A 26244-nucleotide genomic window follows, 5' to 3' on the forward strand; every position below is an offset into this window, starting at 1 on the left:
AAGTAGGGATGTTTGAGAAATTTCATTTCAAAGAGAGACACACAGCAGAATAAGAACAGTGGGCCAAGTACACGGTTCATAAGCACACAAAGAAGCTCTTTCCAAGCAAAAAGCTTTCACAGTTTTTGGCTCCATCAAAAATGTCTCACCATCGAAGAGAACAGAATCCCTGCAACCCTCCAATAAACACAACGACAGTGTCAGGGGGAATTAAGAAACGGGGTAATTAAGAATGAAAAGGAAAGCGAATAAACGATCTGATATTAATTGTGTGTTCATGGATTGGTGCGTTTTTGTGACATACTCCAAACCACTGCAGTGCAACATGAAATATTTAGGGGAGAAATAAAAGCTGTTTTCCTCTCTGACTTTGACAGAGTAAACACTTTTCAGTCTTTGTGACTGCACAAATTAAATACACCTACACACAACATTTAAAGGTAGAGTGATGGTCAAAAGTTCACTGTCAGCACAAATTGTTGGGCAATGTTATAATCTCTGTATTGTAAGTTTTAGGACCCGAGTACAAAAGCCAAAAAGATTCACTGTTTGTAAGAACATTTTCTTAGACTGATATATATTTTTTCCCTTCGTGGAGCCAAAGCTTGCTCATTTAAATTTTGGTTATATATAATTTAAAAAATGTAAACATACATCAAATTTTTCATGTTGTTGTTGATTTTTTTAAGAAAAAGCATCAGCCTGTGTTAATTTAAGCAAAACTAAGAGAAAATGTAAGTAAATATTAGGATGTAAAATAAATTAGAATCTGTATTAAATTCAATCTTCATGTTCAAATATTACATTTTTACAATATTATATTTCAAATACATTTTTCCTTCTTAAAAAAGTCAACAAAGGTCTTTCTTTCAATAACTGCTGCTAGCTAATATATCATGTTCATTGGATATTAATATGGTCCAACAATCAATTTGGTTATAAAAAATAAACTGTATTCTCAAAAAATATTTTTTTTAAATCTAGGAAAACTGCTTTACACTTTAGGAAATACATATTTTTGTGATAAAAAGTGATAAAGTTTGTCTAAATTTATTAAATCGGTAAAATACAAACATGTAAGTAAATATATCTTCATATATGTTAATTTTAATTAATTAATTAATTTGTTTAAACAAAATGTTTCTGGTTCATTCTCTCGTTTTAAGAACGAACCAGAATAACAGCAATAAAAACAATAACAGTTCAAAATTTAAAAATGTTTGATTTCAGATTAGTATGTTTAACAGATGGCAAAATATTGTTTTCTTATTTTAAAATTTAATACTTCCAAATTCAAAAATTTGGTATTCCTAGAATATTTTTAAGAAATTTGTTGTGTTAGAAAAAACAAGTAATTTTTTCTAGCACCATCACAAAATAAATAAATACAAAACCTCAGTGGCCTCATTTAGTGTTTAGCAGATACACAACTTCATCACCACCATCATGATACTAAGACACCATCTGCAAACTAAATAGTTATACATAAAAACCATCAAATGTCATGTGTAACCCAATCCAGCTTGGGTCTTTTTCAAAAGCTATTTCTTTAAACAGTCTCTTAAACATACCTCTAACAATCACCGCCACATTCATTTCCAGAGACGTCTCAACTTTTTGCACCTACTCCCAGCAAAGCAGCTCAAGCAAATCTTCAAGACCCCTTGAGTCTCTAGCTGTCCTGATTTCAGCCTGTAGGAGAGCAGTGGCACCATATAGCCTTGGAGAATAGTCCATGATGAGGCCGCTTTGCTATTTCCCTTGCTTGCATCTGGTGAACTGAACTGCTGGAGTCCCAGCACTGCTGCTAGCAGGCTTGGACTGGGCCGGGGGGAGACATCACAGCAGAAAAAAGGAACCTGTACCCCTCAAAGACGCTGCCTGAGCCTTTGTTTCCTTCTACAATAGACAAGCCAAAAAAAGACCTGGAGTAGCATAAAGCTGCTCTGTCCTGCACGTTATATTCTAACCTCCACGTATCCCCTCTGGTCCAATACACAAGTGCAAACAAACAATTGGCACCAGCAGAACTAGGCTGAAGCAAATACAAGTACAGGCTTAGAAGAGGGAGAACATAAACAACAGGCCCTGGAAGCATCCACTGGCCTGTTGTAACAGTGTGACAGGATGTCAGGCTACGCTCTTCTTGTTCTTGGTGTTTGTGAAAACACAAAAAAGTCTCTGGTCCTGGCTGCTGTAGTGGCTTCCTCATTAGCCAGGCGAGGGGGGACAGTAAATGACAAGCGGTCATACCCTGGTTTTTAATAAGGTGCTCTTGTTTGCTGTCCACAGGAGAATGTGGAAAAAGTTGCCAGTGACACAGCTCTGAAGCCAATAGAATAAATAACACATGAACAGCTACTTTCAAGTCAAACTGGATATAGTTCACAGGAGGTTAACATTTACATTCAGTGCTGCAGTTATGACATTACAATTCAAAGAATCTCCTCCTTGCCTGATGCAGCTACTTCAGCTACAAGAAAAAAAGATTTTATGGGAGGACGGTTTCTGTTCTCCTTGGAGGAAGTAGTTGCCTCAACTGCTGTGAGCTTAAGCCTATTCTTGCTATTTACTTTACTATATGCATAGTAATAGAAAATAGAACCACTGGGAGGTTCTGCTGATATAAACATCAGTTAACAGGGCACACATTTTTAGCAGGAATACTCCTGGTGTTAAAAAAGCAGTCCATCAAATTAGTATCAGAGTGAAAATCGACGAATTTAAGAGTCGATTTTGAAATGGGAGCCCTGACAAGTTTCTCTATTTCACTTTGGTAAATGAGAAGAATAAAGCAAGCAAATCTATCTTCCCCTTTGCAATTAATGAGACTAGAGTGAGCTCGACAACAGATGCACCACAGGATTAACTGGGACATGACTTATGTTCCAAAATAATTCAAAGGAGAGCTGAAATCATTTTAAAAGGAGCAAACAAATCACCTCGTGGTACGCATTTTCATTTCCTACTGAAACTCAGAAACTCAGAGACCCTCTGCAGTATCTGTTCTAAAATTGCAAGAAATCTTGATCCCCACCAAAATCAGGTCTGAAGACCTTGCAGTGGTACAGAGGTAATACTGGCTCTGTCGATACCTGTCAAACAGTCGTGTCAGATAACACGAAGGCCACACAGACTCGAGGAGGAAACAACAACAACAAAGCAGGTGTAATAACTTCAATGCTGGTGTAAAACCATCCAAGATGTACATAGATTTATATTTCTTATCATGTGTGTGTGTGTCATCCCTCTACAGGGATATATCACCAGCAAAATGCTGGGTGATAAGCATTTAAAACATTGGATTAAATCAACTACAATTCAAATACCCTTTTTTACAGTGCGGTGCCAACCTGCTAATGAGGCAGTCCTAACTCTAATAAAGTGCTTTCTTCATACTTTCTTTCTCCAGAAAGCAGCACAGAAATGAAACGCCCACTGAACTATACATGCTTAGAAAAACTCTTTTCATATTTAACCCTTTACAGACGGAAAAATATCACAACATCTGCCACCTGCTTTGTCTTATCGATCCCAGCGTACCATTGGAGATTCAATATTTTAAAAAAGTCTCGACATATAGGATGAGCTGATGACAGCTTAAAAAAAAAGGAGGGCCCAAGTAAGCCTACTAAGGCTTTGGTTTGATTTTTAGCAAGTCTGACGTGCCAACACACGCACAACTCGGAGGCAACGTGCTGCCACGACTTAACTCGTCGCTGAACCTGAAGGACACCAGCTGTGACAGTGTGACGTAGAACCGTGCTCCGCGCCATAAATGTCACATCTCAGCAACATGGACGTCACAGGAAAGCAGAGATTTCTTTGATACTTTCACTCCTCGCCGGTGTGTTTCAAGCAGTCCAAACTGACGGTTCCCGTGTTTCCGACATCACTTGAATGCTGGTTGGTTGATGCATTCGTTGCTTTACTCAAAATGCCTTATACAACACGAATACTAGTCCATAACGAAGTGAGCGAGGAAAAAAGATGAGCTAATGAGATGTGATGAACAGTGAATTAAGTAATAATTATAAAGTAATTAGCTAAATTAACTGTTCCCATATAGTAGGAGGTGCATGTGCTTTTGTGTTTTCCCTCCGGGAGCAGGCAAAGGTGTGCAGCGGGGATGATTCACAGTTACAGGATTACAAGCTGAATATATTCAGTGTACAGAGTGTCAGAGTGGGTAAGAACACCTCTTCCACCCTTGTGGTCAACACCGGTGCCCCTCAGGGGTGTGTTCTGAGCCCTCTGCTATACACTCTCTTCACCCATGACTGTATTTCCTCCTGCGCGTCCAATCTCATTGTTAAGTTTGCAGATGACACTACAGTGCTCGGACTTATATCCAACAATGATGAGACAAACTATAGGACAGAGGTGCAACAACTAGAGTCATGGTGCCACGACAATAACTTGGTATTAAACACCAAAAAGACCAAGGAGATCATTGTAGATTTCCGGAAGAGGGGCCATAACAACCATCTGCCTCTCTTCATTGGCAGTGAGGCGGTGGAGAGGGTGAGCAGTTTTAAATTCTTGGGGGTAACTGTGACCGAGGACCTGTCCTGGGGCAACCATATCACCTTAGTTGTACGGAAGGCCCAACAGCGCCTCTACTACCTGAGGAGACTGCGGAGCGCACACATTCCCAGATCTCTGATGTTGAACTTCTACAACTGTGCCATCAGCAGCGTTCTGACGTATGGATTTCTAGTGTGGTTCCCCAGCTGCACCAAAGCCGATCAGCAAGCACTCCAGCGGGTGGTGAAAGAAGCTGGCAGAATTATTGGAACAAGTCTGCCAGAGATCAGTAATATCTTCCCCACTCGCTGTCTGAGGAGGGTGCACAGTATCCTGCGGGACCAACATCACCCTGCGCGCCACCTTTTCCATCTGCTGCCCTCAGGGAGAAGGTACAGGTCTATACAGGCCAGAACATCCAGACTGGCCAACAGCCTGTATCCACAGGCTGTGAGGCTCCTGAACTCTCTGCCCCCCTCTCACGGACAATAACCATATCCAACTTCTTAATAGCAATGAACTGGTCTGCATTGGTGCATCATATCTTTATTCTCTTCCCCCTCCTGCCCCCCCCCCTCTTTCTTAAATAGATAACTATCATATCTGATATCATATCTCACAGTACAATAATATTGAATGGGTTGCATTGTTGTATTTTGTCATGTTTCTCAGGTCTTTGTCTGAATTTCTACGAACATTATTGCTAAGGATTGTCTTATTGCATTGGAGTCACACTGGGTTAAATATGTACACTTGGGTTTTAAGGGGTATTTATTATTTTCTTCTTTTTTTTGGGTTGTATGGAAGCCCCAAACGCAATTTCATTGTTCTTGACAATGACAATAAATAAAATAAATAAATAAATAAATAAGTAGAGAAAAATTCTTTCTGTTAAAACTTTCTGCATTGTTCTCTTTTGTTTTGCTCAGCAGATGTATTTACATTTATATTGAGGCACCAGCCAAGCTCTTCCACAACAACAGCCCCTGAATGGACAATTTGGATGGATCAATAGGTTCATAACCCCAGAGGTCTCAGAAGTCACAATTTCCAATACATTTGTCACTTTCCTTTATATTTACACCACAGCTTGATCCTGTAAACTTAAGGCAAGAAAATCCAAAAACTTTTGGGAACAGAGATAATAATTCCTTTAGGAAAATACATGCTTGTAAGCTTAGTCCAAGCTTAAGCCTTGAAATGGTGGCTTGGCTTATTTGTCACAATGCCAAAGAGGCAAAATTCCAACGTGAGGGGCGTTTTGTTGTTTTTTAAAGCAGCATGTGAAAATGCAAAAGCACGCTGCATCCTACTGTATCACAGATTAGCAAGCATACTGCTTAAGCATTACGGAGGACGTCATTGTCAAACTCGGCTCGGGGTTGAGTAATTCACCCGCGCCGTAACAGATGACATTGTCATTGTGCAAAACACGCAAAGAGGCCCTCGTGCAGCCTTGCGCATGCAGATGCACGCATGCAGATTTACAGTCGCACAAATACACATCTGCGCACTTGCTCGACTTTAGGCGAGACAAAGTCATGAGAGAATAATCCTAATAAGAATGTTGTGCTTATGAGGAGTTGCTGGCTGGTGTAGATAACATACTGTATGCTTAGAGGGGATTTGATTAGAGCTGAGTGGGTGTGCAACACTTCTCCATCTTTCCTTTTAATTAAATTGCTAAGTTATTATTATAGAAATTGCTGCAAGGACCAGGGTCCTATCTAGCCCGAATCATAAACCTTGGTAGGAGAGAAAAAAAAAACAAGGCTTATTGGGTGGGTAAAATGAATCACGGCATTTGCATATCGGCATGAATGGAACCTTTCGGGAAGCATCTGTGCAAACCGTGTTGCATTTGTGCTTCACCTTGAGAGGGTTGACTGAGCATCCGAGTCCACCCCCTCCCCAAGTTGTGCACGTGTCACACTTGGTCACATAAATGCAGGTTTCTCTTAGTCACTCCTGCTAGATCGCCAAAGTTCCAAGCACTCACCGAGAATGAGATTTGACCTTAAAGGACATCATGACTCGAACAAATACCAAACTTGTCTTCAGGCCCTAAGTCAGGTAGTCTGTCCACTCTAGTATTTCAACAGCTCAAGTCTGAGTTTTCACCAGAGTGGAACTTTTATCCCCACAGGCAGAAAACATTCAGAATATACCATTTTGTCTTTTAAAAGTCAGTGCAGAGCCACCTAAAACTAAAAAAATACCCCATACATGAACACTCTTTCTCAGTGCAGTTTATTGAGCACTTTAACAGGTAATGATTGAAGGGAGCACAGCCGGTGATTACAGAGGCATTACCAACAAGGTGTGCTGTGTGGAAGTTGAATATGTCAGCGCCATTACAGTGACAATCTAGGGCTGTGTTTGAATTGCCCACTTATTCACTATAGATAGTGCACTGTGTGACGAGTCAGCCCTTTTGTGTATCTGTCTGAAATCTCTTCTGCAAGTTTCATCCAGTATAGCGCACTACAAAATCATCCCATGGCACACCGAGGAATAGCATATAGAAGCTTTACACTGCATCCATGGACCATCATGCATTGCAGTCTGTCTGAGGATACAATAAGAGGCATCAGATATGGCACTAATGTGATTTTCTTTCCCGATTAGAGTGTCTGGTGAGCGTAACACTCCTCGGTTGTCTAAGCCGTGCGGTGTCTCCTCGGTCCCAGCAGCATGACTACATAAACACAGACATATACTTTTAAATGCAGTCTGGAACAACATTCGAGACACTTGGGTTGCTCAGTATAAACTGTAAATATGAGTGACATGTTGCTTAATAGGTTATTTATGATGTAGCTGCACACAGGCTGTAACAGCAATGGTGCTTTTAGTCAGAGTTACTTTGATGTACTGGAAAGCTTTACAAGGCTAATTCAAAATCAGCTGAAGTGACATATCTCAATGTTTTTGTAGGTAGACAGGGTTCACCTGAAGCATGTAAATACAGTATGTGTTATCACTCTTTATTTAAATGTTGTAGTTTTAATTACAACATTTGTTTTAGTTAACCACAATAACCTTTGCAACTACAGTGGCATAAATTAACCATCAGTGAAACAGTGGTCAATTCAAACAGAGCCAAGGTGAAGACAAAGGACGGGGACGTTAAACTCATTTCACATCATCGACCACGAGTACTTTGATCTTAAGTGGGCCGGAGCAGCGAAACTCCCCTAAGTTTTAACTCTACACTCAATCCCTGAGATCCCATAGCATAAGAAAAAGGTGCAATGTCAGCAGTATGTTTTTGTACATGATACAAATAAATGCTGCTGCAATAAATGAAATGACTCTTTGGGCTTAAACTGCAAGACATAAATATATAAAATTACAGCTCCTTGCCCAGACTGTCCTGTAATTATAAAATGGAACATTTTTGTTAAACTCACAGAAAATCTGCTTTTCATAGAAGCAAAAATTTCAGTAATAAATTCATTTTTAATCTATTGCTTAATTAGTCGTATGTAATGAATGACCATGGGGGAGGTCTTCATCAGCAGGAAAAGCAGGAAAATTCAGTTTAAAGTCCAAAGCAGCCGACCAGTGGGCCAAACTGGAGTCTATGCCAGGCCGATTCTGCACCATAGACATAAATCTACACTCCGTCTTGTCAAATGCATTCTCAATAATCTAAGAAATAAAATCCCAAAAACCTGATCCTGTTCACCTTGATGCAGCAGTGTGTAAGTGGAAGAAACGTTTCATCACTCAAATGCTTTCTTCAGTCTCTTACTTTATTTTCTTGTATTGCACCTGCGAGATGAATGTAGCATAAAGCAACTCGAGCTCTCTAACAGAGCGACTATAAAAAACTATTTTAGGGGATCTCCCAATATGTCAATGACAAAACCTGAGCTACTCACCTTATTTACACATTTTCAGCCTCGAGATGTAAGCTAACTAAGATTGCGTCGCTCGAGTTGAATGACTGTTGCTGAGGTTTTACCCCAAAGTTCAGCTGCCTTGACAGTAAGGCCTAATAACAGCAATACAAGTGCAAAGTTCTGGATGAAGAACTTCTTCAAAGGCAGCCAATCGGAGCCATTGGGGAAATAAAATAGTATGACTGCACTTTAAATGCTCCCTAGAAGAATAGCTGCGAAGTTGTTTCACGTTTTTCCGAGTACAGATATAGAAGTACAAACGCTATATAAAGTGCAAACTCCACTTAAGCACTCGTTAAAAGTTTAAAGTTCTCCTCCACTGGCCCGACTGCAGCCCGGACCCAGCAGGCTCCACCGGCTGAGCACAGATGCCAGCGTATGCGTGACAGAGTCCCGGCTCGTCTCGCACCTTGCTCTTGTTTATGAGTTTGGCTCGTGGGCCTTCTTTACAAGCTTTGTGCATGGGTGTTACTTTCCTCTTTGGGCTACATTCCTTGCAGGTTGCCTCTGAAACAGCAGGACAGTAAGTATAACCACACAAACACGAGGAAAAAAAAATCCCACGCCACCAGTGCAGCTTAAGATAAATGTCACATCTCCCCCTGAAGACAGAAGATGTGTGTTTACTGGGTAACTTTGTGAAAGTCATAGCAGTCCAAGCAGAAAGGTTAGTGGCGGGGTTAGGTTGTATGTGGGAGTCTTCTCGGCAGACTGCACGCCTGGGATGAGCCTCTGCAGCCTACAGTGGAGTCAGGCGAGTAATCTTCGCATTTCATCAGATTTTTTTTCTTCCACCCAACCCTCCCCTCGCTGCTTTCTTTCACTCCTCCTTCGCTTTCTGTTTCCACCTCCCTCCTTTCACCTGCTGTCTCTCCGGGGATTGAAAACAAATCTGTGAGGTGACTGGAATGCACCACAAATTCTGATTGTGTCCAGCATGCTTGAATGCTTACAGTATGTATGGCTGGTGTGCCCTTGTAAAGTTGTAATCTAACTTTAAATCTCTAAAGCAACACTTTAAAAAAAAATGGTTTTAATCCTACATTCTAGAAAGTTGCATTGCATAAGACAAAAGTGGCTGTATCTGCGAGCGGGCACACAGACTGCACTGTAGTAGAATAATGATAATAATCGACACTATAACTCAGAGCTGCAGCCTCTGGGAAAAAATAAATAAATAAAAAAAACATTCGGTAGACCTAATAAGGGAATGTCGCGCTGCGGCTTCGGCATCTCACAGTGTTCGATCTTACTGCTAAAGAAGGCTATCAAGCTTACACAGAGCCCCACTAGCCTACAAAGATCCCTTGATTGCAATGCAGGCCATTATCGTTTGTCTAAGACACAGACAGATTATTTATCTTTACATGCTAAGACTGCTGCTAACTCTTTTGAATAATGACTTGGAGAGGGGAGCCATTCTTGCTAATGTCTGGTCTTGTCATTAGTATTTATTAGATGCCCCGCATGCATTATCTAGCCCATTTAAAAGTTTCTGGGTAAGGAAAAAACTTCGACTCCCCGCTCAGATAACGGAGCACACGGTGAACATTAGCAGGCTAATGCTGCTGAACTTCTTCTGGATTCCTTTCCTTTTATTTATTTCTCTTTGCTGAGATGTTGCAGCGCATCTGCCGCTGTTTCTGGAGTTCGTCCCCGTTGCAATTACGCCCTCTCATTAGAGAGAAACATCCGTTATTGACTAGCTTCCTGGTAACATCTGCTGTGTTTACACTCGGCCTCATTGATAATGTATTACCGCCTATTTGAAGGCTGATGTGCGGGATAACGCATCAGCATTTGACTTTTGCCAATTAATCCCGTCACGTCACGTAAGCCTGCGATACGAGGCGCTTGATATTCAAGCCCATTTGAGGGTGTAACCCTCACTCGGGTTGGCTCTGCTTTACACACAAATTAATGTGCTTCCCCCATAACCAAGGGCAGTGAAAGTTTCAAGCTGGTAAATGGCACTGTTCAAGTTTGAAACCTCTCCTGAATACTCAATGCGTGATGGTACAGCTTAGAGGAACAGAGTGTCACACTTCTTCACAAACCCAGGCAGTGCATGTGCATGTTCTAAAGCCTGAAATGAAGCCTACAAGTACATATGACAAGTTTCCAAACAAGCCTGAAACTGGCCTCCTAATTCTTTCTTAAAAAATAAATTAATAACTATAAATTTGCTGTACAACTGTGAGTGTGTTGTGCCAATGGCTGCCTGGGTTATCTCCCACAATCCTCTCACTGTCCAAATTGTTAGATTAAGTGTTGATTCAGAGCTGCCTGTAGGTTTAAATGAACAGAGTAAATGTCTCTAAGTATTTACAATGAAGTGATTTTTCCAATAACTTGGGGATTTTGAACCTGCGGGGGCTTCACGTGACTTTGACCAAATAACAACAAACAAAAAACCTGAACCAATTATTATAAATTTAACGTGTTCGTTCTTATTGCTTTAAATTCCTCGTTACGTTTTACAATTGAGAAATTGTGTAAATTACACACTGAATTAAAAAAAGAATCAATAACTAAAATATGTGTTGGAACCTGAGCCTCAATAAATCAAATCAAATTTAAACAGCGATGCTTAATAAGGATGAATACACATAAACGCCTTTGAGTCCCTGTAACCATGAACTAAAGTAAAAGGAACTGTTGAAAATAGAGAATTTAACAGCACGTGGATTGATTTGTTTGCTTTCACTACCAGCGTGGCTGGTTTACCAGCATCCTTTACCTGCTGTTGGACTTCAGTCTGAATTTAACTGAAAATTGGCTTTTTAATAAAGGAAAACATTTTTTTTTTGCTATTAAGATTGCTAGTCCTAATATTTCTTATAAAAGTATTCGACTTTTATTTCAATTTATTTGCACAAACGCAGGTAGCACCCAAAGTGGGCTGTAGAGCTTTACAGCAACTCATTCAAAGTCGGCGTGAGCACACTAATAGATTTTTTTCCTCTACTGCACAGTTGCTCAATTTTGATGTTAATAAAACAAACATATTTTTATTTGTTTAATAATTTCATAAATGCAAAGTTAAATATCAAATAATAATAAACAGCCCACTGCAGAGTAGTCATATATGGTAAAGATTTTCATTATTTCCACACATCATTGATGGTGACAGACTATTTATACTTAAAAAGCTCCATACAAATTATCTTTAGTAAAATAAAGAAAACCACTCATAAAATGTTTTTGTTCGAATATTGCCGACCCCCTACGCTATCCTGTCCTTGTTTTGCCTCTTTGGATTTATAGCTAATTAACGGAACAGACGTATACGTGACTACCAACTGTATCTTATTTAAAACAATAGAAAAAAATGTTTCAACAACAATTTTTTATTTTAAGCTTTTCTTTTAGCTATTTATCCATTCTGTTTGGGCTAAGCTTTTTCAGTGTTTAACCATTAATTTACATACATAATGCATACAAATTTGAACAGCTTGTTTATTTACAGGATTCTAACCATTCAACCATTAATTTAAATGGTTGCCTCTCTGCTTGCAAGGACTTTTTTCCTCCAGCACTTTAGTTACAACACGAACTGTACAGAAATGCAAATAATCACAAAACTGTATTCGGATAATTTATTTGTGCTTTTTTCCCCTCTCTGTTGTTGTATTCTTACTTTTAATTACGCAGAATGATTTCACTTCTGTTGAAGAGTAACAAGCAAAAGCAACAAGCATTTCAATTCTCTAGAAAAAAACAAGCTTCAGGCTCAGTGTAAATAAACAGGGGACCAAAAAAAAGAGGCCGTGTCAAAAACATTCAAAGGCATTTTTTTCAATTCAGTCACTGACGATTTCTGATTCAAGGATACGACCCTGTCACTCAGCATTTTTTGCAGCTGTTCCACTTAATGGTATTTTATATTATTTTGTAGTTCGTTGCAAGTTAAGGAAAGTCATATAAACAATATGACATTTTTGAAAGTCCTTTAATTTTAAATAATGAATAAACATAACGTTTTTAAGTTCATTTTCAGGTTATTTATCAGCACAGGATTACAACAACAGTCTTTGAGAGCGTGGACACAAACTTCTTTTAGCTTTTAGTTTTTCGTGCCCTCGCCTCTTTGACAGACGAGCTACGTGCTAACCTCGAGCTGCATTAGATGATTTACATGAAGATCTATAAAGACATCAAATGAAACATAAAGTGCTTAACTAGCCGTCTGAGGCTCTGAGCAAAAGCAAAAGTTTTTTGTTAATCTAATAAGGCGAAAGAGACAGTTTGATTGGGCGTTTGAGATGAAAACAGCCATGTGACACTCGGTCCAGCTGTCAGAGGCAAATGAGCAATCTGGGCTTACTGGGCTTTTTCCCCCCTCTGCGCTCTCTCCTCTTTAATCCCTTCTTCTCTTAAATTGTCCTCTGCTGCTTTGCTAACTGAGGCATTACTGGGATAAAATAAATAAATAAAATAAAACAAGGCCATTAGAGAAATGGCTAACAAATTGAACGTAAGAGGAGTAAGCAAAGAACAGAGGGAAGTGGAAAAATCGCAGAACAGGTACAAAATAGCTGGAAGATGAGAGGGAGGAAAACTGATGAAAAAAAGGAGTTGGGATGGGGGGGTAGGCTATAAGAGGATATGAGGAGGAGGATGTTAGGGCAGTGGGAGACCCAGGGGATGATACTGGGAGACAACAGCATGGTGAGAGGGGTGTGTTCAGGAGTGGAAATGGAGCCGAGTGAAAGAAACAGACATTTGCAACGAAGACGCCGTGTGGGAGGGGAGGGGGAGGAGCTGAGGTGGTTGAGGAGAGAACAGAGGAAAAGAGGAAGGTGTAGATATGGTGTCCCCCCCCTCTAACTGTGGTACGGAGCTGGGCGACGGCACTGCGCCTGTGATTATGCATGTAGCAGCCAGGTTTGTCAGGCTTCGGGTCCCGCCAATGCACCGCCGCCGAGCTTTATCTCGAAATCCCTGTGATTAATGAAGCTGGTGTTACGTTCTGTATGGAGTAGGTGGACGAGGAATGATCAATCTTAATGAGCTATCTACTGTCCCTATATTAACTGTGGGGGGATATAATGTATGGAGAGCCTGGCGGGGCATCTCTCCTTTAAAATACGATAACGAGGGAAGAGGAAGAAGGAGGGCGAGCAGGTTCGCTTCCAGCCGCTTATGACACACTGCCGACGCTCACCTCGCGCTTCCTCTCCTCCTTTTTCTTCTTTTGGCTCCCTCCTGAGAGCTGGAGCTGTACTAGAAACAGTTAAGACAGCTCAATGGATGTCATCCTTAGCAAAGTTAAAGAGACAGCGTCAGGCTGCTGCCAGGCACACACGAGGAGGGGTCTCCAGAACTCCCCTGGCGTTCCAAAATGAGATGTTTGAGTCAATATCATTAATACGTGGCCCCCATATGGACTCGTGAGCCAAGGTTAATTTTAAGCATATCACCATAGCATTGCATGTATTCATTTAAAAGAAATAACTGCACACAATGTGCCTAGAGTGACTGGAATAATTTCCTCTCTCATTAATAATTTGGAACATTTCTAGTTTCCAGCAGAGCTACCTCAACTTAAGGAATGCCATGAAAAAGAGAAGGAGGAGCTTTCAAATTCATTATATATTCCAAGCTAGGCCTGTTTTGGAATCACAATAACTCCGGTTCTGCTTTAGCTAATCCTGATGTGGATAGCTTTAAGATAATCGGTCCAGCACAACACCACCAACGGTGATTTTAATTAAATTGCTACTGTTGCACGGACGATGATCTGAGTCAGCAAACGGGAAATGAAATCTTAACGAAAACCACAACTCTTGCATTATATTTGTCTCGGAGAAAGTTGCGCTTTTTGCAGAAATTTCTAGCGGGTAAGGGTGGAGAACCTCAGCGAACGAAAGAGAGATCGAGACGGAGAAAAACAGGGGGAGAAAGGAGAGGGGAGGGTTTAATTAATGTGCTCGCTATGATTAATGGTCTCGGTGCGGCTATCACAAACTGGCTGTGTTTTTAATAACTGGTTTGAGCGGTCTGTCGTGATAGGAGTACGTTCTTGCGGTTGATTCAAAATAAATATTTATGCATCGCTGCAAATACTGAAAGCTTCAAGTCTACTGCGTAAACGGAGCAAAGACGAGTGGACAAATATGACGAGCAGTCACGTGAACAGATCCTGACACATCTTTATTGCATCCACTGACATTAGAAGCCAGTAAAAAGTCAAATCAAGCGCTACAACAGGATGTCAGGTTGGATCTAACCTTCTGGGAGTCCTGGGAAGGCCTAAGGAAACCAAGGAACTTATTTCCCCTGAATAAACAGCAGCAGCATGCACAACCCGGACTTGTAAACAGTCGCTATCTCGCTAATACGGCGATCTGTAACGTCCTTACTTAGTGGCAATATTGCAGCAATAATGTGCCAGAGAACCAATATGAAAGTGGACAGTAATGCTGCAGTGCCAATATGCTCAGACCAAAAGTAAACAAAGGCGAACACGTAATTAAAATCTTACTCTGCCCTTGGTATGAATAAGGCAGATAAGGGAGATGAAATGGTCACACGAGAGGAAAGATGGGTCTGCCCCGGTTGTGAGGCTGGGCCAATCGTGCTGTAGCAAAGTAAAACTCTGATCTTAACTCAACAAGACATCTTAATTGCATTCACTAGCAGTTCCAGAGCGGCTAGGTCCCCAGATTACGCTTGATGTGAGCTGACTGGAAGATGAACTTCCTGGGCAGAGAAGAGGCCGGGGTCCTGCCGATTGTGTGCGAGAGACGGTGGAGGAGGCTGACTTACAGCTGTTTGCGCTACGCCCTCGCGTGCATATGTGCATGTAAAGGCCTGGTGAGGCGGAAGGAAGGTTAAAATGATGTTTGACATCACAAAAGAGGTGTACGGTATACAGGGCACACTCAGTGAGATCTTCAATCTCTGCTAAAGCCCCCAAACACATATGGCAACCGTGCTTCGTGGGCTCACTACCATTAGCCATTTACCCACAATAACAGCATATTTTCAAAAGCGACAGAGCGCCGCGCGACCGCAACACGGCTCCCAACAGCTGTCTCTGCATTTGTTAAGCTACAAAAAAAGCACCATGAAACACATGATTCGAGTGGTCGTCACGGGTAACAGTGACAACGTCACTGAACACAGGGCTCAGAACTAACGGCTTCCTGTTTGATATTAATGTGTTTTTCTTTTTTAAGTCACGAGTTGCCTCTAAATGGTGCTCAATCACATTTGCAGTGAGCGGGTTCATCCCTGCTGAGCTCTGCACTAGCTTTTCCAGGCTGATATTCATCAGGGCAGCCATCGATTTTAATGACTTGGTCAATAGACACACACTGACTCCACTCCCAGCATCTCCCTCATGCTCACTCGCTCTCTTTCTCTCTCCTGTATGCATCTCTTTTTACTTTCACCTCCTTCCGTGTGCCGATTTTCTTCCTTTTTTTTATTACTATCTTTATAAATAATGTCAGTCACTCCCGATTCCTGCACTTCAGAAAATTTCCTTAACAGTTGTGACTGCTGAGGCTCAAGATGCAGATGTTGACAGATTATTAAAAGCGGAGAAGCCGTGCGAGATTCTGGTACAATTGTGATAAAATCCACACTTGAGGGAAACAAAGAGGAGACAGGGAAAAAAAGAAGCGAGGAGAGGGTGGTGTGAAGGAAATTAACAACTGGCAAGAAGGTGTGGAGTTTGATTCGTACGCTATGACAGGCAGGTATTATGAAAAAGCCCTGCTGTGGATGCAGAAACCAGGTAAGGCCGATCATAACCCGGTGACTGGCATATCTCAGTAGGTGATGTAGTTAAAGCTGCTGCCGCGACGCGCTGTGTGGGTCTTCAGCCGCACACACACAAAAAGACAAGCGTACGTCACGTCCACGTATGCTCCGTACTGTAAACAGAAATGCAGACTAACGCGCAGACACGCACACACATAGGAGCAGAGGGAGAGAGAGGGGAAGACAGTTGTTGATGTGCCCACTGATGCAGAGCGAAGACAAATTGCTCGCTTTGAAGGCAAAGCCAAATCAAACAGAGTGTGATTTCTGTCACTGGAGTGTTTGGCTTTAAGGCTGTGAGGCTGACATCTGACAAAACATGCACGCAGTCACGCCCAAGAAGTTGGGCACGTGCGTATTCACACACGCGCACGCACACACATGCACATAAGGCCTGTTGTGGAGCTGGATTAAGGAGGAAGAGCTCTGTCAGCTCCTCCACAATCCAGGCCTTTGCCATCAAAAAGCCACAAAACCTTTTCTGCACATCAGTGCTTACCAGCATTGTGTCTGGAGGCTTAAACATCTTTAAAATAGAGCAACGCAGTCTTTTTAAGTAGTGGCTTTACTATTTCAACTGGGTGTTCAATATTTCATCTATAAAATCTGCAGACGTGAGACGCTGAGCTGGGGATCGGACCACAGATCACAGCATGGTTTCTCAATATGAGAATGGACATATTCCCCAGGCTGACGCGTGCTTTGCTTGCATGACATTACTCTTTGAACATCTGAAAGGAAAGCAAATTCTGCACGTGTCAGGCAAACAGCAAAAGTTCTGAAACCTCATTTATAATTCCTTTGCTGAAATTTTTACCACGATCTTTAACAAATATGAGTGAATTAGCATACTTGTTGTGTGTTAGTTCTAATAAATGTCATAAATATTCATTTTTAAAAAATACAAAGTAAGTAAAGACCATGTGTAAATTTGGGAAAGTGGCATTATTTCATTGAAGTGAACGCTTTGACATTTGCTGCGGTTTTCTACAACCATTTCCAAAAATGCTGGGATGCTTTTTGAAATCTAAATAAAGCTGCAGTGTCATAATTTGCAATTCAAATGTTGAAGCAGAGAATTTCTTTTTAAATTTGTCCAGTACAACATTTAAAAAAACAACAAGAAAAAAAAACAGACATGAGGCTATAGAAGGGATCACTGCATGGTGGAAAACCTCCAAAAAACATTATCAGTAAACACATGCGAGCTAAAATGTCACAAGAAAAAATAAAAAAATAAATAATATGAGCAGTTAAAATGTTTTATTTGCTTTATAAATTATAGATGTGGCATCCTCCAGCCTAAAGAAGAAGGTTGTTATCAGAGAAGAGCTGGTTCTGGTTCCTTTAGCCTCGGTGGTGGAAGTTACCAAGGCTAAAGGATACTTGCAGGATTTAGGGCAACATGTTTTGGTATCGATCCCATACCAAGTAAATACAGGGCCAGTACTGCTGATCCCAGTACCCAAACTTTTAAGCTAAAGTAGGCAGAAACAGTGAATTATGATTTATGAGATCATCATTAGTAGGGCTGGGCTATATCATACCGTTCACGGTAATACCGGTGTAATTTTGGGCAACGATAGGAAAATGAAATATCGCGATAGAATATGGGTTAAAAGCGCATGCGCAGTGCCTATGTTTACATACGCACATGGCGACGACGCAGAAGGAGAAGGGCGAAAGTGGATCGTTGAATGAAACCGATGAACCAGAATTGGTTTGTAGAAATGCTGCAACTTCAGTGGTGTGGAACTGGTTTAGCTTTTGTCCGTCAGATACACAACAAAGCACTATTTTTGGTAGAGCGTGATAGCGGGCCGTCGTTATTACCGTGTTGTTTGGAAAATACGGCGCACTTAAAATCAATACTTTGATTTTTCTGAAAATTGACAGAGCCCCTTATAATCCCGTGTGCCTTATGTATGAATTCTGGTTGTGTTTACTGACCTGGAAACGATTTTATGTGCACGGCGCTCGAAAATCTGTCAAATGTTTTAGTACGACTTTGCTAAGCTACGAAGCCGCACCGCTTGATGGATTGTCGGAGCATTACGGCTATCGTAGGCAGGCGCCTCGCGGAGTGATACGTACTGTGGTTCAACATAACATTACCGTATTGTGTGTGTATAACCTCTTTTTAAGTTTTGTGGATATTATACATGGTTATGCTGAGGATATGTCAGCCAATTTCCACTGGAAATGCCTTTTGGTTAAACTGTCAGCGAGGAATTTGCACTGTTAAATTTTTATATAACTTTAATGCACATAAAAAACAGCTGCTTGTTTAAGTGAAAATACACTGATGGGGTTTTTTTGCACTAATAAAGTTTTGGAGTTGTAAAGTATTTTGTCTAGTGTCAATTATATCGTCAGTTATATCGTTATCGCAAATTTTCAAATGTATATCGTGATAAATATTTTTGGTCTAATCATTAGTTTGAAAATTCTGAACACATTTTAATGATCACTCAGTCACTGTGATTCTTACTGTCCACAATAATGAGCTAACACAGCAAAACACGTTTCAGATTTTCACGTATTTTGAAACTGGCTTTTCTTTTGGAAACCTCGACTGTAAATGTGTCCGTCTCTTAAAGAACGCTTCAGGTTTTCATTGCTAACGTTCTCTATGAAGCTGTATAATAACCCTTTATTCTGTGACAGGTGAGCACACCTGTCAGACATAGGATCCCACACACATTTTGTATTTTACCTTCATGCAGCTGTTTTTCATACATTTATAGTGGACATAATATTTCCTAATGCCATTTGCACTCCTCTCTTACACAAGAGTCTTGCTTTTACTGTTTTTAACTAACTTCATTTTTACTTTTGTTTTGTTATCACTGCTGTAAATGTATAAATTCCTGCACTCCCTAATAGCATAAGCCACTTACCGGGTGCCTGTGGCACTTTTGTTTAACTGGGTCACTGTGTTGTGACTGTACTATTTTTTACTCTTTGTCATGTTGCTGTAACACAAAAGTTTCCCTTGTGGGATAAAGTATCTATCTATAGGAGTTTGGTTCAACTTCCTTTACTAAAATTGTCATACTTGAGTATTTTTAAAAAAAAAAAAGGACTGTCACAGTGAACACACGCTTATCAGATACTTACAGGAACAAAGTATCAGTCCTATCGTGCAAGTAATGATCTGATGCCGATACCAGCGTTAATACTGATTGCTGTTAATATTTGGATCGATCTGCCCACAACAACTTTGACTATAGTATGGACGCATGCCGGGCGTCTGGAGGGGGACACCTTGAGCATTTGTGTTTTGTATGCAAAACTTCATATTGAGTCATACTTCTATATCAATGTGAGCTTTAAAAAATATAGCCTTATTACCCCGGATGCTTCTCTTGGATGCATGCTGTATATCTAAAGTTCCCTTTTTAGGGTTTGCAAATGACTGCATTGTGTTTTAATTCAATTTCACACAGCATCCCACCTTTTCTGGAAAAGGAGGCGTGTGTTTAAGAACCATTTCCTTCCCTGGAATCAGGGCAGAAGCTGATAGCCGTGCACACACGCGTGACTCTTATCCTTTCCACAGCCATTAGAGTTGCCGAATACCAACCTGAAGCTGCTTTCCTTGATTCCCACAAACTACATAATTTACTATTTTGTGTTCCGCCTAAGCAGAAAATGCTAACAGCAGGTCCTCGATAATTGCAACAGAAGAAAGCCAGAACGGAGGTCACGAGAGTTTTCCCTCCATATTTTAACAGTATGCCGCTACAGCAGGACAGTGGGTGTCCTTGCCACGCTAATACGTGGTGTTAATTGACGAAAAGCCCAAAACCTGCGAGCGGCTGGAATTTGAGACTTCTCAAGCATGCTAAAAGGAGGGAGGGGAACGAAAAGGGACAGGGGAAGTGGCAGATAGAGATAATCAAAAAGACAGATCAGCCGCAGTGGGCGCTGAGTGGTTGGGATGGCATTGTTGGGATTACAGAAGCGAAGTGAAGTGCCCTCGTCAGCCGAGAGAGTCTGCTGAAGAGACGTCACGGCTGCTAATTTACTGGTGCTCAACGCTTTACCTATTTCCACTGTCCTTGTGACATTACCACAATGACATGCTTACTAATATCTATTCGGTGCCAGGCAGGAACTTAAAAAAAAAAGCAGACAAAATGCTTGAGGAGATGTGAGAATCAAGTGCCTCAATTTACAGTTTGACCTTCACAGAGGCCCGCACAGGATTTAAAGTGTATGATGTCTGCAAATTGACACTGGGATGTTTCTCTTTTGTCTTTGAAACAGAGGAGCTGACAAAAACTGTTCCCACACAAACTGAATATATTACAGTAACTTTATCATTACTTGAATCACAGGAACAGTGTGTGCTTCCACAGCTGGGTTAAACAAAAAAGCCTCGCAGCACATTTCCTTCCTGTAAAACTGATCAGTATGAACACTATAATTGCCAAAAAATTAAGCTTCTTTGGCCTGTTAGAAGACTCCATTTTGACATGTGGATGCTTAATGGATCGAGACAGTCTATTCAACACGGCAGAAGCTAAAAAGCTCTTATTCGATAGAGACCGGACCAAGCAAACGAGCCCATCTAATTACCCATTTCCAATTCTACCTGCAGTCTCATTTCGATGTATCACAGGCAGCCCCCAAAATAATTGCTTTTTTGCAATCTACAAGTTCATTTGCACACATTTTATTGATCAAAACGAGTCAGGAAAAAGAAAACAATCTAAACCTAAATTAAAAGCTTCATTAAATGTGAAAATTGGTCGGGGAATTGCGAACATCTGTTTCTAGCGCCCTGCGTCATAAACTCCAAGGTTAAAGCAAACACCAATTTATGGCGTGCAGTCTCAGGCACGAGCTGGAGCTGTGAAGCACCTTCACAAACACAGCGTAAGTCAACAAGGCTTCAAAAGATTTCTAGGGAGATGTGAGGGCAGGGACTGAAAGCTCTTCCTGCCTCGTGTTTAGCAGGACTCTTCTGCAGTGCAGCTAGGAGCAGTGAGAAAGATTAACCCGACACACTTGGAAGAGCACAAATCTACAGATGCTGATGTTTTAGAGCAGAGATACCTTCTACTTTGCAAAGAATAACAGTAAAGGGCCTTCTTGCAGGATATATATCTATATATTTTTTGGGGGAAGCACCGATCTCTCTGCTGGCTTGAGGTGCTTCCATGTTCTCGGTGACCTTGGATCAGCTTTGAAGTGAACTGGCTCCGGTAGCAACTCTCGCTTGAGTGTTTGCAGCTTTGTTTATGACTGCTGGCATCTGAAACAGCCCGGGCATACAGACCGAGGGCAGAGGCCTAGGCATTTCATTCCAGCGCCACCACACAATAACAGGAGGTCACGAGGAGCAGAGAGCCCAGAGTACGCCGATTTAATACCAAATACCACCTTCCTAGCTTGGATTCGTCTGAGCGACCAAACAAATCTGCTTTGATGTACTCTTTCAAAGTTTTAGAAAGGGATTTATAATCTTTTTTTAAAAACATAAAGAAAAGATCGTCTTTAGAGTTTTTACAGTGCCCTTGCTTACCTTTGGGATGTCCGGGGTCGCTGAACTCGTACTTCCCGCTCCCAACCGTCCGCAGCATTTGCAGCCCGTTGGGACCGTCCTGATTGTCGGCAGCCGTCTGCTGGCCATGCGCTGCTGCTGCTGCCGCCGCCGCCTGTCCGTTGGTGAGAGGCAGGGTGTGGGGCTGGATGAGGCTGGGGTGAGAGGTTAAGTGGCCGTTGCCAATCATGCTGTGAGCGTTTGGATGAACCACCGGGTTGGCCTGGGCAGTGAGGGCGGATGGTGTGACCGTCGGCTGGGCTGAGGCGTACGGAGGCTGGCTGGGCATGCTCAGCACCATAGAGGGCGGCTGCTGGGTCGACTGCGGCGTCAGCTGGAAGTGGGCGGTCATGAGGGGGTGTTGCGGGGGCACCGGCGCCTGGATGGATGGGGTCACTCCTATGATGGGAGACTGCGCGGTCACGCTGTGGTTGAAAGAAGGCGGCTGAGGGAGGGCGTAGGTGTGGGACAGGAGACTGGGCTGGCTCACCGCCGCCACCGGTGCAGGCCAGGTTGGAGCTGAGGGGAAAGAGGCAAAAAACTACAAATCAATTTCACATTTTTTAACGCCAAGACAAAGTCAAGACAAAGACTTCTATGCTGCCGTGCTATTTAGGTAAGCTGCACAAAGCCGAAAGCAAGAGAAGGGCGCTAATTTTAAGTCGTGATATTACGTGATCAAATACAGACAGAAAACAGCATGAGAAGACAGACTCCAGCTTGAGTTGTGTTCCTTACCACGCCACAACTGTCAGTGTGCCGCTCCACTTCAGTCTAAGTTTGTTTTTGACTCGAGACTTAATATAAAACACAAAATATTTGAAGGGATGTACAGATCAGCACCCAAAATCAACATCGTAATAAGATTAAGAGATTTATTTTGCTACAAGATGAGCAAATAGCTTCCTGAACGTGAAGGCATACATGTTCATTGCATTCGGCATTTGGCACCATTATCTGTGCAGGAGTCTGTGTTTACCCAGACACTCTGAGCCAATCATTTCTCTACCCCGAGGCGTTAGATGCTGTGGATGTGCTGGGAAGGCCATATTGGACCTAAACGCCGTCTCCCTCCCTCCCTCATCCACTCCAACTCCTTCATCTCTGGCTCCTCCTGCCACGGCCCAAGCTCCAAAAATAGACTAGCGCTCTGCTAAGGGGCCAAAGGCTAAACGACAGCATGCAAAAAGCTGAACAAAAAAGAAGAAGAAGAAGCCCGCATTATTCATGGTACTAGCCCTGCAACAGTCCGGGCGGAGATGGATGGAGAGAGAGGGAAAGAGAGATAAAGACAGACATTGCGAATAAAAGGAGAGGTCAGTCCAGTTCATGATTCACGTCATTGAGCCAATCGGCACCAACGCTGCATTTTCATTTCCCCTCTTTTGAAGCCCATCTTGATAAGGGATGGCAATCAAAAGTGTTGGTATAATGGTTGCACATGCTGCAGAGGCTCAAGGTTTTAAAGGAGCAATGGAGTTGACTGGAACATACACACATTTTCCATCTGCCCTGCAGTTCTTTCTTGACTTTTCTTTCAGTCTTTTAAGAGGAAAAAAAAAAGAATTTTGCCATCGTGACCCGACAACAACCTAAATTTATAGCGCTCACCTGCAAGGTTTAACAAAAACGAAGAATCCGCGTCTCTAATTTTCGTCTTATTCCCTCAGATTTAACCGTTGAACTCCGTTTATTATTTATTTATTTGCAGAGCAATTTGCTTGAGTGCAAGACTGACATTAAAAAAATAAAAACACGACTATTTTTGTACAAAGAAGCGAAAGTTGAAACAAAACTTCTTTTTCAAAAGGCAAACTTTCTTTAACAGACAGAACAGTGAAGTTTCTGTTGAAAGAAACCGTTGATTAATTCTGGCACAGTTGGCAGAGAGCTCTCTGGCAACACAGTTCAGTGAAGTGTGGAGAGGAGCTGGCTTCGTTGCAAACGCCAGTCACAGCTTGGAATAGCGCGCGCACGTGAATCAATATGCAACACTATGCTAGAATTGGAGCGTCATATGCGACAGCGTGCCGGTGCTGGTGACATCTCACTCTCCTCACGCTTCAACTCCAAGCTGTGGTGTGGGTGTGGGGAGCTGCTGTGGCGACGGAGCACAAAAGCTCCACGCCGTCCTAGTGCAACTGCATCGCTCCTGCAGCGAGCAGGCTTCTGCTAAAGAAACATTCCTCGAGTAACTGATCGGCTGTTTAATAATTAATCCGCAGACCACGCAAATTATAATTAGGAGGGGAACTGAACAGGCAGCAGCAGGGGTTGCAACATGTTTTGAACATGACACTTAGCCACCACAGAGTCACAGCTGTTTGTAATCTGGATTTGTCGAGCCAGAATTTCCACCGGAGCGCGCGCCGGGCCAGTATTACTCTTAAATGAGACACATTTGTGATGAGCAGGAAGCGCACGGGCCAACAGAGCAATGTAAGGAAATTAACAGCTCTAGGGCAGAGCCATTCTGGGTGAGTTCATTACAACAGGAGTAAAAAAAACTTCAGCATTGGCTCAACTCGTTACTGTCGGCGCCGTGCGCTGTGCCGCGCTGCCGCTCCGTACACGTCTTAAAGTGGCGTGAACAGAATAAGGTCGACATCTAAATTAGACCTGCTGGAGATCATTTGGAGGACTTTCGCGGTTTTGCTAAATCGGTTTGATTGAGGCTAAATCAGCCCCGATTAGTGACACAGTAACGAGGGTGACAAAATGACGGCAAAGGAGGATGGTGGGAGTCTGGAATGTGGGTGAGGGGATGCAGCCGACCCCGCTCACCGCAGTCCTGATGCAAACTGACATTTCTGTAATTATATGCCTAATTAAGCTGGTTTATGTAAAGTTCATGTTTATGAATGAACATTATGCATGATTGTGTATGTAAAGCAAGCATATTGCAGAGGCGAGTGGGTTTATTTAGGGCAACGAAAGATGGCTTATTAGCATTGGATGCTAGTTTAACTGGCCAGAGCATCTAGATGCGAAGCACAAGTGTAGAGTGTGTGTGAGTGTGTGTGAGTGTGTGTGCATCCTGCTCTGCACTTACATGTAATGTACAGCTCTGTAAGCTCATTTTGGGGCTGCACAGACAACACGGGGCCTGGATTTATGCAAAAGGTGCACCAGTCCTGTTTTTGTGCCTCATCTAATTGTTAGCATAGTAACAATTATGCATACAGCCTCGCATATTGCAGGTCCATCGGGAACACAAAGGCGCAAATAATGTTGTATTAGACTACCTCGACAAGCCGGCGCGAGTGAAAAGACGAGCCTAATTGGAAAAAAAAAAAATACCCTGGATTTGAATCAGGCTGCTCCTTTTTCAGTCTGCAGCTTCTCATCATTTGGTCACATCAGCACAAAACACCCGATCTTTCTTACCTTTCCTATTTTCTTTAAATATATATGTATGAAATAAATATTCATAAAAAAATACAAACACACATGTACCTTTCTCAGAATTGGCTTCATCCCTGCTACATGTGCGTGTGTTTGTGAATGCTGTGCGTGTGATTCATTACCGGTGGGCTCGGCATCTCGATGTTGCTTAGCAGGGGGCTCATCTGTATCCCACGGTGTGAGCTGGTTTATAGGAGTCTGTCCCCACCTCACGCCTGGAGCCAGCAGCAGTCCCGGGGCCTGGCTGTCTCCGGGAGACAGTCCGGAGACCTGCAGCACGGTGACACACACAACAGTGCCGATTAGGGGATTATATGGGAGGGGGGAGAGAAGAAAAACAGGGGGGAAAAAAAGGAAAAATGTGTCACATCCTTCACTAAGCATGTTTATATAAAAAAAGCACCTGTTCCTTTATGATGTGAAGAGAAAAAGTGACAAATGACAGCAATCTCAACTGTTCTTTAAGGTCTTGAAGTGAGCCATGATGATGGTAGAGAGGTGTATAATTAGCTGTGAGTGAGTGATGATTACAGACTATAACAAAGGGGGAAAAATCCTGTTCAGGGCCTCAAGAATCTTAGCAATGTTTCTCTTGTTGTATACTAATAACAATTAAACTTTCAGGCGTGGGCTACATTCAAATTCTCCCCTGGAGATTTTCTTTATCGTCTTCCGTGTTGAATTATTAACATTTTTGTTCATTCAAGCGAGATAATAAAATTGTGAACCAAAACATGACAAATAGATTCAATAAGAGAGAAATCTTTTTCTCGGGGACGGGAGACAAGAAAAATGTAATTTCAAAAAAGAAAATGAAAAGCTAGCTTACAATGTGTGCGCTGGGTGGGCGAATCAAACTTCACCAAACCAAACTAAGAGTTCCCCGAGCCTCTCTTTGCACCCACGTCTGTAATATTTTGCTCTTGTCGGGCAGTAAGAAATGTTATCAGGCAAGCGCAGGCTGATGAAAACACAGGGTCAATCACCACTGGACCTCTGAGCAATATTCGCCTCCCCTATCTCCAGTTTTGGACGCACACTCTAACAACCAGGCGGGGAGAGAGGGGGCCTCCCTCCAAG

At 42.2% G+C, this 26244-nt stretch overlaps 1 protein-coding gene across 1 annotated transcript in view; it reads right to left on the bottom strand.

Moving 5' to 3' along the window:
• The window catches only part of klhl29 (kelch-like family member 29), a 262126-nt gene that overhangs the window by 97095 nt on the left and 138787 nt on the right, over positions 1-26244 (bottom strand). Inside the window, exons 3-4 of the mRNA XM_085372331.1 lie at positions 25287-25434; positions 21742-22278 (exon numbers count right to left, since the gene is read on the bottom strand). Coding sequence (XP_085228457.1) covers positions 21742-22278; positions 25287-25434 — 685 coding nt within the window. The remainder of the gene's footprint in view (positions 1-21741; positions 22279-25286; positions 25435-26244) is intronic.

Source organism: Diplotaxodon limnothrissa, linkage group LG15 (genome assembly GCF_057381915.1).
Source record: "Diplotaxodon limnothrissa isolate DT_005_m linkage group LG15, D_limnothrissa_male_GT1.1, whole genome shotgun sequence".
NCBI lineage: Eukaryota > Metazoa > Chordata > Actinopteri > Cichliformes > Cichlidae > Diplotaxodon > Diplotaxodon limnothrissa.